Source organism: Tiliqua scincoides, chromosome 2 (assembly GCF_035046505.1).
Source record: "Tiliqua scincoides isolate rTilSci1 chromosome 2, rTilSci1.hap2, whole genome shotgun sequence".
NCBI classification, from domain to species: Eukaryota; Metazoa; Chordata; class Lepidosauria; order Squamata; family Scincidae; genus Tiliqua; species Tiliqua scincoides.
In genome coordinates this window covers 117,619,384-117,635,888 of record NC_089822.1, presented here as the reverse complement: position 1 = coordinate 117,635,888, position 16,505 = coordinate 117,619,384, and the positions used below count along the sequence as shown (strand labels likewise).

Sequence of the window (16,505 nt, the reverse complement as noted above, 5' to 3'; positions counted from 1 at the left end):
TTTCACTCTCCCACTCAGTCCAGTCAAGCATTCTGGGGAACATGAAAGCTTGCTGCTCACAACTGTAGTGTCATTGTGCTGGCTGATTCTAACAAAAACACCCATGAAGCTTTGCTGCGGTGCCATCTACCCTCCAAACCAGAACTCTGGTTCAGTCATCAGCTTGGTTTTTCTCAACTCCAGCTGGTAGCAGCTGTCCACAGTTTGTTTTTCCTTGCCCTCTCTGGAGTTGTCAAAGACTGAACTTGGGGCTTTCTATACGCATGCAAGTGTGCCACAGCAGAGCTGTGACGGACAAACTCAGGGCCCAATCCTATCCAACATTCCAGCACTGATGCAGCCCTGCCAACATGGCATGCACTGCATCCTGCAGTGGAGGGGCAGTCACTGAGGCCTCCTCAAGGCAAGGGAACGCTTGTCGCATTCCAGCTGCGCCGGTGCTGGAAAGCTGGACAGGATTGGGCCCTCATTTTGCTAACAGGGAGTCTCCATAGGGTGAAATCATCTGGAAAGAGACCAAGCAGCAAAGGGGTTCTCCACAAAAAGGTCCTCAGCTTAAGAACATAAGGACAGCCCTGCTGGATCAGGCCAAAGGCCTATCTAGTCCAGACTCCTGTATCTCACAGAGCACCGGGTTAGGGTGTACTCAGAAGTAAGTCCTAATTTGTTCAATGGGGCTTACTCTCAGGAAAGCGTGGTTAGGATGGCAGCCACAGCGGCCCACCAAATGCTCCATGGAGCACACAAGACAACAAGAGACTTGCATCCTGGTGCCCTCCCCTGCATCTGACATAGCGCAGTTCTAAAATCAGGAGGCTGCACATACTCATCACGGCTTGTCACCTGCGATGGACTTTTCCTCCAGAAATTGATCCAGTCCCCTTTTAAAGGCACCCAGGCCAGATGCCAGCACCGCATCCTGTGGCAGGGAGTTCCACAGACCGACCACACGCTGAGGCAAGAAATATTTTCTCCTGCCTGTCCTCCCCCTCCCCACACTCCAGCTGAGCGGCTGCCCCCTTGCAGCCAAGGGGGCTGTGGAAGCCGCCCCCGCGCCTGCCTCTGGGGCTGCTTCCCTTCCTCCCTGAGCTGCGCGCAGCCCCCACTCCGGCCCCGAGCAAGCCCTGCCCGCCCTCCGCTCTCCCCCCTCCTCCTGCCCCACCTCCACGCCTCCTCTCCCGGAGGCGGAAGCAGGCTGGGGACTGGGATGCGGAAGTGTCGCTGCGGCGGCGGCGGCGGGGAAGCTCCGTTGCCCAGCAGTTGCCACCATGGCAGCGGCTGGCAGCCCGGGAAGCGACGGCGGGACTGCGGTGGCTGCGGGAGGTGAGAGCCGGAGGGGGCGGGGGAGGCCAGGCCAGGCCATGCCAGGCGCCCTGGTGGGAGCGGGAGGCGACCACCCCCCCGAGGGTGCCTCTGCTCCTGTAGCTCCAGCCTCTTCGCCCAGCTCCCTGCAAGGTGGGCCAGGGAAAAGTTGGGGGCTGTGGGGAGGGGTCTCTGCCTGGGCCGTGACTCGTTTCTGCTGGGGGCCTTGGGCGCAGAGAGCTGCCCCCCACCTCTGAGAGTCATGGGGAGCCCATGTGCCCACTGCAGCCTGACTGGCTTCTTAGGGTCAGGTGAGCCACGAGGGGAGATCTGGGTGCCCGCAGAGGGAGCTGGAGCTGCTCTAGTTGAGCTCCTCCAAGTGTAGGTGAAGCCCCTATGGATGGTTATAGGAAAGCCAGCCTCTCTAGTGGTAGGCTTCTCCCCCCCCCCTAAAATAAATATGGGGTCAATCCACTCATAGGCATCTTTGGGGTGTGTGTGTTGATTTTGATCTCGTTTGGGAGACAGTCTCCACTACAAGGAATAAGTCGTGTCTGGAGGTCCCAAGATTTATTTAGAGTTGCAACACAGGCTCATAGCGGTCCAGAGCATCCTTTTTCCTTCCGTGTATTGAAAGCCTCATCCCCAAGGGGCTCATAGTCTAAATCTGGGTGCCCAAACCCTGGCGCCACATGTGGCCCTCAAGGCCTCTCAATGTGGCCCTCAGGGAGCCCCCAGTTTCCAATGAGCCTCTGGCCCTCCAGAGATTTGTTGGAACCCGCACTGGCCCGACGCAACTGCTCTCAGCGTGTGGGCAACTGTTTGACCTCTCTCGTGAGCTGTGGGATGAGGGCTCCCTCCACTGCTTGCTGTTTCACATCTGTGATTCTGTAGTGGCAGCAAAGGAAAGTCCAGCCTTGCTTTGTGCAAGACCTTTTATAGGCCTTAAGCTATTGCAAGACCTTCATTCATTCATATAAGTTCATCTTTAATATTCATTTCTGTAAATTTATTCAAATTTTAAATGTAAATTAATTCTTTTTTCCCCCCAGCCCCCAATACAGTGTCAGAGAGATAGTGTGGCCCTCCTGCCAAAAACTTTGGATACCCCTGGTCTATATAATAAATAGTGGCCAAGGGGAATAAATGAGACCAAATGAACTTAAAATGATAACATAAACAGAAAACCAATTTAATAAGGGTGAGGGAGAAAGGACCACCACTGAATCAGAGTTCCCTCTGTAGTTCTATCTGCCTGCTTCTAACTTAGCTATCTTACACTATACACTAACTTAGCATAAGCAGAGATCGGTCCACTCCAGTGGTTCCCAAACTCCTACAGAAGAGTTGGGAAGCACATAAGTGTTTGCCAGGGTCAGGCAATGGCAGCGATGCAATTCCCAGGATCAAAACACCACTGGGGTCGGAAGGGTTTTTTTCCCCCTCAAAATTTACAGGCATCCATGCTGGAAGTGGGTTTTCAATTGTTATTTTTACTCAGAGGCTTGGGGAGCCCTGTGGTGACATCTGTATTGGTTAAGGCAAAAACTCTTAAAGTCTTCTACCCAGGCTGCTTGCAAACAAGGCACAAAAACTCAGAAACAAAAGTTAAGACCAAAGGCAGTTTACTTACAATCTGATGCAGAGTTATAAAAACATTTCTCACATCAAGGTTCTTAAAACTAGAAGACAGGAGCCCTAAAAAGCTGCCCCTGGATGCATGCAAGTATGATAAAAACAATAGTTAAAACAGAGATTAAAATACACTCTCCTGTTCTACTAAAATCAGCAAACAAGAAGCCATATATATATATATATATATATATATACACACACACACACACACACACACACACACACACACACACACACACACACACACACACACGAGGAATCAGCAAGGGGACACACCCTTTAAAAAGACCATTAAAGGGACCACATAAAATTTCAATCTTAAAGAACCAAATACTCAACTAATAACCACTACTCAGTGTTGCTATTCCCCATCAATCTGCAGGGCTCTCCACACTGCCATGTATGACTGTAAGTAAAGAAAACCCTTCTGACTCTAGTAGCAGCATGATCCTGGGGATTGTGCCACTACCATTGCCCCATCCCACCCCTTAAGGGGCCAGAGAAGAGTGCTTCCCTGACTAGGGGGTTGCAACTGTTTTGCCAAATTCCCTTTCCAAGCTTTGTATAGAGAACTTATGCCTACTCTAAGATAATTAGTTCTCCTTTACCCAACAGTGGCCCTAGTTCTGCACTGCTGGACCCCCACCACTAGGGTAGCTCGCCTGTTCAACCTGCAGAGGTACTCCATCCACCCCTCTCCTTCCAGCAGCTTCTCCAGCCACTGCAGCAACACCTTGGTTCTCAGCGGGTCTTGGACAAGCTAGCCACACACCAGTCTCCAGCAGTCCCTGTTCCAGCAATCCTCAGTAGTCTGTTTGCCCTTCCATCTGTCAGTTGGTCCTATAGTCCATCAGCTAGTTCATTCATCAGTCAGTCCTCTCTCTTCCAAGTTCCTTCTATACCCACATACTCTCCCTTTTCCAGGTTCTGCTTTTATTCCTGTTGCCTTTAAGTGGCTGCAGCTGTGCAATACATGCACCGCAATCTAAGGCCCTGGTGTTTAACCCCATGCTTCCTGAGCCTTATAGGCAAGGGGCCACTGTTGACACCACACCCTACCTATCTCCTCGAGGGATCTTGCGCATTTCTGTTGCAGCATCCCACCAGTTTGGGAACCCCTGGTCTAGCCATTTTTACTTGTCATAATAGCTAAACAAGGAACCTCCATATTCAGAGGTAGTATACCTTTGACTACCAAATGCTGGGATAAACAAGAAAACTGCCATCTTACTGTGAGGCCTTCTAAGAGCACTGGCCTCTCTGGGAGACTGAATGCTGGTCTAAATCAGTCTTTGATGTGATCCAGCAGACTATTCTTATTAACAACAGTTCCAGCAAGCCAAAAGTCAATAAATCTCAACAGAGGAATGACAGGCTGTCAGAGACTGAAGTTGTAACCTGACCCTGAATTGTGGAACCCCTGTGCAGCCACTGACTAACTATTTCCTCAGTGCATATAGTATTACTTGGATTTTTCCTTTCAGGAAACAGAGGAATGTAGTTCAGCAACTTGGCTGTGCCATTTCTGTCTTTTTTTTTTTTTCCTGCACAGGTGTGCCTCTGTCTTGCCAGGCACAAGAATTTATTTGCAGAGTCAAGCAAAGCAGGATGCCGGGTCTCTGAAAGATCCGGTTGGAATGTCAGAACCCCTGACCTTGATTTGTTTCAAATCACTGGAGTTCTTAAGACTTTGATCAGTAGATGGGAGAATTCACATGCAGGTTTTGTTCTCTGCTCATAATGTGTCAGCCTGGATTCTCATCTTAAACTTGTGGAGTTGTAATTCATTTACCAATTAATTTAGCAGCTTTGTGAATCAGTGATTCCCACTTGGGGTCAAGGAGCCAAGCTTTGGGTGATCCTCCAGTAGCAACTGATTCAGAAAAAGATTAAACCATAAAGGTGGGCTATGACTTGCATTGTTCCAGTAGTCCGGCTGCCTGTTGTCAGACTTCATCTGTACTGGCCAATTTTGTGACGTTTTATTGGCCTTGTTGGCAACTAATTTTATGGAGGGCCATTTTACAGAGGGAATGGTGGTCCAAGTCTTCTATGCTAATTCCCCAAAGTGCGTTGCTAGCTAACAGTTGCTAGCTGTTGCCACGGCCACCATGTCTGCACATCTTTCTAGTCTTGTAGTTGGTGATCAGAGGAGACAGTTTTGATAGTACTGGGGGGGGGGATATTTAATACCAGTGCTTCCAGTTTCTGATTATTATGTAAATATTTTAAATATTTAAAGTCACTTTGCTACAAAAAGCTCACCAAACTTTTGTGAACACTTAAAAATAATTACAGCAATATAAATAAAAAATCCCTACCTTTGTGGCTTCTGATGCATGAGGCCCTTCCCATATACCATCTTTCTTTCCCAAACACTGACTAAGGCTGAGTTCTGGCAATTGACCAAATTGAAGAATTGCAGAGCTGCTTCCTCTGAGGGCTGGGGTGCTGAGCTGATTTCCACTCTTTCTTTCCCAGGTAACCGGCAGCTGAAGTACATCAGTCTAGCAGTCCTGGTGGTACAGAATGCCTCTCTCATCCTCAGCATCCGCTATGTGCGCACACTGCCTGGGGACCGATTCTTTGCTACTACGGCTGTTGTCATGGCCGAAGTCCTTAAGGGAGCCACTTGCCTGCTGCTCATCTTCTTTCAGAAACGAGGTGGGCCTACTGAGCCTGGGAGAACAGAGACCTTGCAAGGAGTTCTCACTCCCAGTGCATTGTATTCAGTTCACCTGCTGTCTCAAAGGGTGGATTTTTGCACTCTTTCCTTTTTTGAAGTTAAGTGACTGAACTGAAAGGCTCCAGTCTGTTTTATTGCTAGCTGTTTTGACCTTTCTTTGAGAACACGTTGTTCTTGCCCTGTATTTATCCTAGATATTTCTGACTCTCCTTTTGGCCTCCGATGTGCCCCTCCAGCAGCTCACATCAGTTTAAAAAAAGAAATGGATACAACAATAATTTTTTTAAAAAACACCCACAAAAACAGTTTCAAGTCTGACAACTAAAAAAATGGAGAGAAATCAACCGAGGACACAAGGAATCACAAAAAATATACATAGGAGTATATATTTCAAACAAACGCCTGCTGGAACAGAAAAGTCTTTACAGGTCAATGAATACAAACCAGTGAAGAGGCCAAACATGTCTATGGGGGAATGAATTAATGAGTCTGGGAGTCATAATTAGGAAGAGCCTGTTACATATTCTTCTTTTCCCAGTTGCACTTTGGAAACCCAGAGCAAAGCCCCCTGTTTTGAGCAAGGTGGATGGGCAGTTTCATTCAGGAACAGGTGGTCCTTTAAATATTGTGATCCCAGGCTGTAAAGGACTTCAGAGGTTATAACCAACACCTTGAATGAAGCCCAGCAATGCACCTAAAATGGAAGAATATCAACATCCACTAAAACCTGTGCAAAAGTGTTTTGTACTAGTTGAAATTTCTGCAGTTGGCTAGGCATAGAGATTCTTATTTTCTAAAGCCTAGTCCCACCTTCTTACAGTTGGATACAGATAGACCAGTGGTGACCAGAGGCCTGTTAGCGTAGCTCTCAACTCTCAAGGGATTTTCCACTCCTGCTGTTTTCTGAATCAAACCACTGGCAAAGGACAGTGTGACCAATAGTGACTGTCCTGCCAGAGTTCCCTCCAGACATGCCTTAGCTGCTCATTTCTGCATGTTCTCCACGACACAGGCCAATGGGAATGGGCAGGGGTCAGCCAAAGCCTCCATTGCTGTTCACCACAGGGAGGAAAGGATTAAAGAGCACTCTTTGTATTGGCTTATCATGAGAGCCTGTTAGTGGCACAGCCATAACTACAGCCTCTGATCAATTAGTTGCAGTTTCATTTAGTTGCAGTAGTTGGTGTGCGTGTCTCTCACGCTGTCTCTCTTCTTTTCCAGGGGACTTGAGGCAGTTTGCCTCCTTCCTGTATGATTCCATTGCGGTGCAGTATGTGGACACACTCAAACTAGCAGTGCCTTCTCTCATTTACACCCTTCAAAACAACCTTCAGTATGTGGCCATCTCCAATCTGCCTGCGGCCACCTTCCAGGTGAGGCACCAGCTCTGGGACTCTGCTTCTAAGTGTTCTTTACCTGAGTAGCCTCGGTATGTGTATAGGGGGTGTTATTAAGAGCTTAGATTAGTCTGACACTTAGAGAACAGGATATACTCTTAAGGGGAATTAGGACACAGCCATGGATCTGTAGGACTCGCCTGTTTTGGTAGCAGAACTGGAACCTCCATAGCTGTGTAGTGAAGCAGGGGATAGAACATAATCCATATATCCCACCCTGGCTGGCAGTGTGTCTGTCACCTGACATGTTGGCATGTCTACTAAACTGAACTGCCTTTCTCAGGTTACCTACCAACTGAAGATCCTCACCACAGCTGTCTTCTCTGTGCTGATGCTCCGCAAGAGCCTGTCCCGTCTCCAGTGGCTGTCTCTCGTGCTCCTTTTTGCTGGTGTAGCTATTGTCCAGGTGGAGCAACAGCAGGCGGGGAGCAGCTCAACCCATGGGAACCAGAGAACTCAACAAAGCTACTCTGTGGGGCTTGTGGCCGTGGTGGTGTCGTGCCTCTCGTCTGGCTTTGCCGGGGTCTATTTTGAAAAAATCCTCAAGGGCAGCGCAGCCTCGGTCTGGCTACGGAACGTCCAGCTGGGCATCTTTGGGACATTACTGGGGCTGTTGGGGCTGTGGTCCACTGAGGGGTCGGCTGTGGCTCAGCGTGGATTCTTCTTTGGCTATACTCCATTAGTTTGGGGAGTGATCCTGAACCAGGCCTTTGGTGGCCTCCTGGTGGCTGTAGTCGTGAAGTATGCTGACAACATCCTCAAGGGCTTTGCCACCTCCTTCTCCATTGTGGTGTCCACCGTGGCTTCCATCTACCTCTTTGACTTCCGCCTCAACTTGCTCTTTGCTCTTGGAGCAGGGCTGGTCATAGGGGCCGTCTACCTATACAGCTTGCCCAAGGGACCTCTGGCCAGCCGATCCTCAGCAGGGACAGCCACACAGCAACAAGGTCATAAAGCAACGATCAAGGAACTTCCTTCTGTGACCACAGATGGCTTCCTGACCAAGTCAGTGCTGGTCAACTGAGGAGAACTGTATACATCCCTTCTTACCGGCACCAATTTCTTATAGAGCTTCTCCAACACTAGACCGATTCCTTCAATTCATGCACAGCCATTTTGTCACCTCTGATTCTCTCCTAACCTGTGGTCATCTCTGCTCTTCCCTCTAACATCTTGTTTCTTATATTGGTGGTGTTCTAGCATATGTTGCTCTTCCTTTACTTGACTCTTTCAATTGCTCCCTCATTAGCCGCATTGCCTGCTGTCTTTTCATTAACTGGTCCTTGTGTAACTCTTTATTTCTCTCCCCCTCCCCCACACTTCTTTCACTGCCAACTCAAATTTTCCAACTTGTCCCTAATTCTAAAATTTTATGTATTTGGGAGCTCCCCTTTTTGGGAGCACCCCCCTCACCAGCTAGGGGCAATACTGCATTGTGGTCCTTTGCTCTGAGACCCACAGTGCTCCCTCTTGTTTGACCAGCAGGGAGCGCATTTACAAAGAGGTGTATTTTTGTATCAACACTTTGAATGAAGGATCTGAACATAGCCACAGAAGAGGGGGTGCGCATTTGTTACCATGGAGCTACTCAGTTGCAGAAAAGGGTAAAAGAATACCCTTGCAGTCATTTTGGAACATACAATTTTTTTTAATACAACTTTTGGGAAAGTTGGGTAGGAATATACTCACAGCTGCACCCTGGGAATTTGTTAAATTTATCTGCAGCAGTTTAAGATTAAATAAAAAGGATTTTGAGTGGGGAGGTTTGCATGATAAAATCTGGGTCTGTATATCTCTGAAGTAAGAAGGCTTGGACTGGTGGGTAGAGAGGCTGGTCTGTCCTGGTTCTGTCTCCAGTTCTGGGTGGGTAGCAGATCATAGTGAATAGGAACTAGTGTTGAGGCATGTTTGATTCTTCTCTGCCCCTGGTATGTATTTAGTGTCTATACACTGGCAGATCCCTGGTCAAACAGAAGGGTGAGTGTGTGAATTGCCTATTGAGATTTTATTGTGGGCAAGGAAAACTGAATGGAACTGAATTACATGCAGGTTTTCCCGCTTAACCCATTTTTGCCTGGCCCACAGGTTTACGCATTTGGTCCCTATTGCATATATGCAGTGTTGGGCAGAAATAGCTTAATGCAGCATATGGTTGGTTTAAAATAGCAACAATTATGTGAGGGGGGGAAGGAATGTCTGAACTGCCAGGTGTGGGTAGTGTGGAAGATGACCGACTTGCATTAGCGTTAACTAGTTCTCTGTGTGGGGCAGGAAATCTGTAAACTGTTTCATGCTAAGTGGGAATCAAGACTTGAATGCCTTTCCCCCAGGACTGAGCAACATCTTATGGGATGGCTATAAGGCAGGAGCTTGAAAGCCGGCACTGTTCTGTTTCTTTCATGCTGTATGGAGGAAATGAGGTCTAAATTGTAATCAGGATTCATGTTTTCAGTCCTGCACAGCGTATGGCCCATTCATCTCTGTGGCTAAATCTTGTGGCCTGCCAGATGCCTGATTTTGCAGTCCCAGGCAGGCTGTCGCAGAGGGAGATTGGTGAACTTGCATGGGAGTTGCCATAAATGGCTGCAGGGCTGGGTTTACATTGATGGGTCCCCAATTGTGGAGGCCTGAGCCTAAAGATTACTAACTGAAGAGTAGGCAGATTGGGACTCTCAGGGTAGTGTCCGTCTACGTGCCTCAATTTCCATGCTCTGTTAGTGCCAGTGTGAGCGTTGATGGGAGTTAACTAATGTTTCTCTAAAGCATTATGCATTCTGTGCCGACTGGGGATGTATGTTGTGGGGACACTAACCCTATAGAATGGGGTTTTTTGATGTTAGGTGTGTGGGGTGGGTTTTTGTTGGGGTGGGAAGATAATCAACCAGTAACACATGTACATATGATTTTTAGATTGCTGATCATTTTCTATTATTCCTGCTTTTTTTTAAAGGGGAAAAAAAGCTTGTACTATTTGCCAATGTACATAAACCACGGATGAATAAAGAGAGTGTATTTATTTAGCCTTTTTGCTCAATGATTGAGGAAGTCTCGAAAAGGGCAGGTCTTTGCATTACTCATTGCATGTCTAACCTTATTAACACTGGATGGGGTGGGGGGCTTTCCCTATTTGAGATTTGGTCTTGGAGTCAGCTGCGAAGCAGGCAGGAGTTTAGACCAGAACCTCTTTTCAGTGCAGAGATTTATCCTGGGAACACAAGAGTCTTAGTAAAGAAATGAATGATAGTCTGCAGGATGGAAGGTGCTTCTTTCGCTGCACAGAGTGTCCACAACCAGATCCCACAGTTAGGGCTAGGATTAAGTAGGGCTCACTGAAGAAATCTGGATAGAGCAACTTGATAAAACACAACTTTGTAGAGGGGGGCGGGGAACATGACTCATATCACAGCAGTCACCATCTTACAGTTTCCTTCTGGGTGTGGAGGGGCAAATGCTTTTGCTAAGATTATGCCTATCAACTCTGGGTGGTGTTGGCTTCCCCCTCCCCTTAATACTTGTTTGAATAATAATGAATTTGTTTTCATCTGTGTATTAAGTGGGGGGCACTCTCTTCATCAACCAGAAATTTTTTTTTTTAATGGAGCTGACATGGCAGACTGAGGGCTAAATATTGCAGGGCAGGGCTTGCAACTGTAACCATCCTTTACAAAGTGAGCTCTTTTAAGGCTGTCATTTTGAAAGGGTTGAAAGCATTTTGAGAGCCCCCACAGATGAAAAAGCCAACCCCAATTAGGAGGCTAGGTCTATCAGGTGGTAGACCTGGGCTCCCAAGACTTTTCTGGCCATTGCTGCCCTACCCCTACCCTGTATTACTGTCCTCCCACTGCCCTGCAGTGGGTGACACCAACCCTAATGACACCACTGCTGTGAACCACCACCCCCAACACTCTAGAAGTTAAATTGCTAAGGGAAGGAAGCAGATGCTGTAAACGTACATACATGAACACATAATGCCAGAATGCTATTTTCCTTCCATTCCCCTTTCCTGTCTGTGTCTAACTGCCTGTCCAAATAATGTTGTTGAACTGTTTTAAGTAGCATCAGATTCTCTGACAGAAACTTCCTGTCAGTTTGCTGGCATCCTGTTTCAGAAGCTAATGCAAGATAGGCAGGTAAATTAATGCAGGATGGACAGACAGCTGGAGAAAAGCCTTCAGTGATACTTAATATCACTGATATTAGGGAAGGGACTACTTGTTCCAAAATGTGTATCCCTCTGTGATTTTCAATGGGAAGCCCAGCCCAGAAGGGTTGTTTCAAAGCAATGGATCATCACAGTAGACCGCACTATTCAGAGGAGTGGTGGCTGAGGTCAAATGGCATACAGAGACCAGAAAACTGGCAGCCCTGACTGTACCTCAGAGGTGCAGCTGAGAGGAGGTTCAAATGGTTAACTGTTTCTCTGCACAATATACTCCCCTGTGCACAGGAACCTAAAGGCTATATAGAAGCGCTCTGGCCCACGCACTTTTTTCCCTTGCGTGCTAGTTTTGTATGTAGAAGGGTTTTTGCAAAACATTTGATCATGAAATCCTTCACCTGCAATTGTGCAGTGCAGAAACTGTTACTGTCGCATGTGTGGGCCAGGGCTTGGCCTCATGGATAGATCTCAGTTTTTCTTGTAGGTTCAGCTGCCTCTACTGAGAAAGGTCAAGATCAGAATACAGGCTGGAACTCAGTAAGTCCTTGGTGGAGAAGGGAAGCATATAGTCTGGGTGTTTAAAAAAAGTTGTTCCTGCTAGTTATTGTAGGGTGATACCCTTCTTTCCTTACTACAGAAGTTTGAAATCACTCCCATATCTTGTGTTCTAGCTCCTTTCAGGATGAGCTCTGCTAGCTACCATGGCAGAAAAGAAAATCAAAATAAAGAGAAATATAGTACTGTACTTTTTCCTTTCCTTCCTCTTTAATCCTAAATGTGTGGTTGTCACATTACTGGGCCTTCAGATGCTCTTGTGCCTGACAACAGGGCTGTGCAACTGTATAAGCAGACTTTTCATGTGGAAGATGAAAAAAATTAGAATCTCTTATTTCGAACAAAAACATTTATAACCCTTGTAGGGAAGGAAAGTCTGGAAAAGTAGGGTGAGTGAGCAGTATCTGAGGAAGGCCCAGTAGCCTAAAGAAGGCTGCTAGTGATGTTTCTTAGCACAGCTTCCTATTTCTCCAAGCCTTCCTAGATACAACCCCCATGCCCTTCTGTATCTCCTATCTTATCCGTTCTTATTCCCTTTCATCATTATCCTTGCCTAAAAGCCAGATTCATAGAACCAGGGTTAATTCTGCAAAAGGGAGAAATGCACACTGATGCAACTGAGTGCAGAATTATTTTTTGCTTTTTATATCTAAAAGAGAGAACAGAAAAATATAAAAGTGTACATCTTGTTTATTTCTACTGATAGTGTTAGAATAATCTATTTCACATATTGATCACTCGTGAAGCATCTAATTACATGAACAGTCAATAATTGTTCTTCAGTTCATCATACCTCATAACACTATCTTTTTTCCCCTCAGGGATTTTTTCTCACCCAATTAATATCCATAATCCTCCCTCTTCTGCTGTGTGTGCAGGTAAAATCAAATAGGTAATCTGAGTACAGATTATGAGATTTTTAAAATGTTGGTATTTTTGGTGGAGAGAACACTCTGGCCAACTCCAAGCTTAGAATTTGAATGTTGTAGTTTAAAACAAGGTTCTTGACCTTAAGGCCTCTAAGGTTTTGAAGACTATGGGCAATGCCTTGTGAAATGTCAAAAACCAGTGGGGGGGGGGGGGGGGCTGAGCAGGATTTCCAAAAATCTGGGGATGGGGCTTCTTTAAGGACCCACAACACCTTTCTGTCCTATCACATGACTAGTAGCAGAAGGTGAATAATGCTGCAAAACTAATCAACTGACTTATTTTAGTATTCCTAAACCATCTCTCCACTTTAAAAACGCCTGAAGTGTTTAGAAGTAAAAAATAAATATGCTAATTAAATAAATAGGCCAATCAGATTCTGTATTTCCCCCTTCTCTCCCCAATGCTTCTGCACGCTGTACTTTAATTTTAGTTATGTATTTGATACAGATTGCAAAAGTATTGAGGTAAGTAGAAGAAATATAGACTCTGACTTTATTTTTCATCACATAGTATTCCAAAATGCCCAAATTGATCTGTACATTTTCTTGCTCCCTGTTCATCTCTGGTCTGGATTGCAGAGGCCTCGGATTAGCACCTGGAGTCTTCCTGCACCTAAACTGGCTTTCAGTAGCCAACTTGGGACTGAAAAGGGGCCCAGAAAGTAAGATGACAATTTCTCCAGGATTGTCCTGGAATCTCCAGGAATCCAGGTGATTACGGAAAGCGGTCCTTAGATATTTTAACTGTACCTCTAGCAATTTCCAACATTACATCACACTGGGGAAAAAAATCTTCCAAGAACAGTTTCAGTCAGAGTTGGTGTCAGAAATTGTATTTGTAGCAACAGAGTTTATTGACAGGTCTCTTTAGTTATTTCAAGAGGGTTTAAGGCATTGGTACGCCTTTCCTCAATGCCCATTAAGTGTCCTTTCAAAAAACCTTGTTGCTGAGTAACGTATAGGAAGATCTTGGGAAGATGATGCAGGTGGAGGACCGCCTTTGACTTGCCTGGGGTTGTTGCAGGGACCAACATATCCTTCAGCATGTCAATAAATGGGATTATGTTTGCAGCCCCTTTTTGGGTTGCATCAGCCCCAAGTCAGGTGCTGCTGGTTGGTCTTGGGGAGAGCTGAATCTGCTGGTTCTTGTTCCAGGGCTATCAGTTAACTTCAAACAAGACTTTCATTCCCACCGTTATCTATTTTGGAACTGAAAGCACCATACTGTTTTCACTGCCTGTTTTCCCCACAACAGGAGGTCTCTCATTTGAATAGTGTTTGTTTGGTGTTAATTTACTGCTGTAACAAAATCCAGCCGTAATCTACTAATGCTTCCTTGGAGCTGTTTGCAAAAAATGATGCAGATCCTTCAGAAGCTGCGTGTGGCTGTCTCTGTCCCCCTGGGCAGAAACAGCAGAGCACCCAGCGTCCTTTTCGAAGGTCGCATTTCCCATGCCTACTCACTCAATACAAGGAAATATAGGGTGGCTGTCATTTTTCCATGTTAAAAGAAAGGGCTGTGACAAGCAATACAGAAGTATTTTACTGTGAAAGAGTATGGGAGTGTACTGTTGTTTAAACAGACAAGTGAAAGTGTTCAGTGCCTTGGGATATGACTGGTTTCCAGAGGTAGATGGGACGGGGCAATGCAAGGGCCTTCCGATTATTCCAAAATAGGTCAAATCTGTTTGCAAATCTTGATCCAGCTGCTGGGATTTAATGCCACAGAAGGCAAAGTGCTGCTCTTAAAGCATTTTGATGACAAAGAGAAGATGCTAATCTTGGCACTGTTCACATTACACAGAACAAGGTGATAGAATGATTGCTTGTACCACCTCTCACTACAGGTAGGACAGCTGCCTTTTTTAAACATTTTCTCTTTCTGTAGAGAAGGCTGTATTTTGTACCCATAGTCAAATTCCACAGTTGCACATTAACACATAACCCTGCTTTTGTCTAGCCATACATATACGATCACATAACAAAGATGAGGGACCCTGCAAGACACTTTTATCACTCTAACTGACCTGCAGCATGGATAGAATTGTTCTGTTCTCTCCATGCTGGTGTATCAATAGAGTGAAAGTTCTAATGCATATAAGTTATGTGGGGATAGGGTAGTGTGGTTGGGAGGGATTCTGGATTAATGCATAAGGTATGATTTTTTATGATGTGCATCCCCTAGATCATGACTGTTAATTTCTGGCAGTGGGTAAGGCATGAAGGCCTTATGACAGGCAGACTTCTATCATATCTTGCCTGCTGTGTCACCTCCCCCCACAACTATTATAGTTGCGCCAACTCAGTAGCTGGCTGCACAATTACCCTGCTTTGAGACAGCTGGTATGTCCTAGCACAATCGCTCTTGTGCCTCTCTTAGCAAAACTTCTCTTTTATGCTCTCTTTCAGGATGGCAGCTAAAGAAAAAGGCTCCTAACATGTCAAAGGAAACAAGCCACAAGATCTCAAGCACCATCTCAAACCTGGCACCTCCCCTGGCTGAAGAGGAGAGCTTTGGATCCTGCCAAAGGAGCCAGAACAGTTCACTGCCTCATGTTTACAGGGATGGGGATCACCCCAGTGCTGTTTGCTGCTATGTGCCTCTTCCCCAGCTTGGCATATGCTACCCTATCCTACGACCATTATGGAGCCATGTGCTTTCAACTCAAGATGACTTTTTTCCTCAAAGGCTTTTGCTCTCCCACAAACAACTCACACTTCAGGGCTGCACTTTGATTGATGGGTCCATCAGGGAGAGAATGAATGCCACCTTGAACACAATCTAGTGGCCACTTCAGCTGCTAGTCATCAAAAGAAGGTACACATAATGTTTGGATACTGCACACTTTGTATCTAAACACATTCCATTGAACAACTTTGTACTGGAGAAGATACAGCTTTGCCTGTGGGGCTTCATCAGAGCACTTTGTGTGCACACAGAAGAATGAGTGGATCCTGGCTGCTTTGTTTGAGGATCCATTCCAAATGGGTTTATTTTCCTTTACAGCACAGATGGCTCTAGTTATAGCGAGTTATAACCCTTTTTTTGTGTGGAAAAGAAGTTCCAATACACAGCTTTTGCCTGGCTTCTGCAGCTAAGAAAGCATTTGGAAGACTGGCATATGCCTGGCTTGTCTGGAGTCAGTCAAAGCCTGATTGACCAGAATGAGAAAGGGAGCAGAGACTTGGGTTCTCTTTCCATGATAGGAAGGAGAGCAGAAGCTGGTGTGCAGTTGTCAGGAGCCAACACCTCTGCTTCCTCATTTTAATTGCTTTACTTTTTCTCTCCCCAGCAGAAAAAGAAGTCAGCTTCTCCCCTACAACCCAGTGATTCACTCCTAGTTTGTCCCGTCAGCATCATGCACAACCTTCATTTTATTATACAGACATTGCTTAAATGTCCCAAGTTCGATACACTTGGGGTCAGAGTATTTTAATACCCTACTGCTTTTCCCACTCCTATTTATTACAGCAAAACTAATACAGATTTCTAACCAAGAGGCTGAGTGCAGAGTTGTCATTCTCCCACAGCTGAACTTCTGTTTCATGGCTGAGTCTGGTCAAGAGGGATATGGATTTTGGGAGGCACGCACAGTAATTTCCTAGATGCTTCACTGCTGGGTTCCATTCTCCAATTTTATCCTGCTGTTCCAAGCTAAAGCTAAGGGAGAGGAAAGCTCAAGCAAGAACTAGCAGAATCTCTTATGGGGCCTTATGATGTCACTTGCTCAATTAGAGGGAGCTTGGGAAGAACGCTATCAATATAATAGAGAACACTTAGGCTCCAAAAACAAATTATGACCACCTGTCTAAAATTGGGGAAGAGTTGCAAGAGGAAATGG

At 46.0% G+C, this 16,505-nt stretch overlaps 1 protein-coding gene across 1 annotated transcript; it reads left to right on the top strand.

Moving 5' to 3' along the window:
* Positions 1 to 1,216: 1,216 nt before the first annotated feature.
* On the top strand, positions 1,217 to 16,161 carry SLC35A2 (solute carrier family 35 member A2). Its single transcript, XM_066613644.1, has 5 exons — positions 1,217 to 1,323; positions 5,419 to 5,601; positions 6,845 to 6,996; positions 7,304 to 8,025; positions 15,073 to 16,161. The coding sequence occupies exons 1-5, from the start codon at positions 1,269 to 1,271 to the stop codon at positions 15,098 to 15,100; spliced, it is 1,140 nt and encodes a 379-aa protein (XP_066469741.1). The 5' UTR covers positions 1,217 to 1,268; the 3' UTR covers positions 15,101 to 16,161.
* Positions 16,162 to 16,505: the final 344 nt, after the last annotated feature.

Bases quoted from the DNA above. Each gene is read 5' to 3' on its own strand.
- SLC35A2 (XM_066613644.1), top strand. From the start codon at position 1,269: ATGGCAGCGGCTGGCAGCCCGGGAAGCGACGGCGGGACTGCGGTGGCT. The intron at 5,602-6,844 runs GTGGGCCTACTG...CTTCTTTTCCAG, and splicing joins CATCTTCTTTCAGAAACGAG to GGGACTTGAGGCAGTTTGCC. The intron at 8,026-15,072 runs GTCAGTGCTGGT...GCTCTCTTTCAG, and splicing joins ACAGATGGCTTCCTGACCAA to GATGGCAGCTAAAGAAAAAG.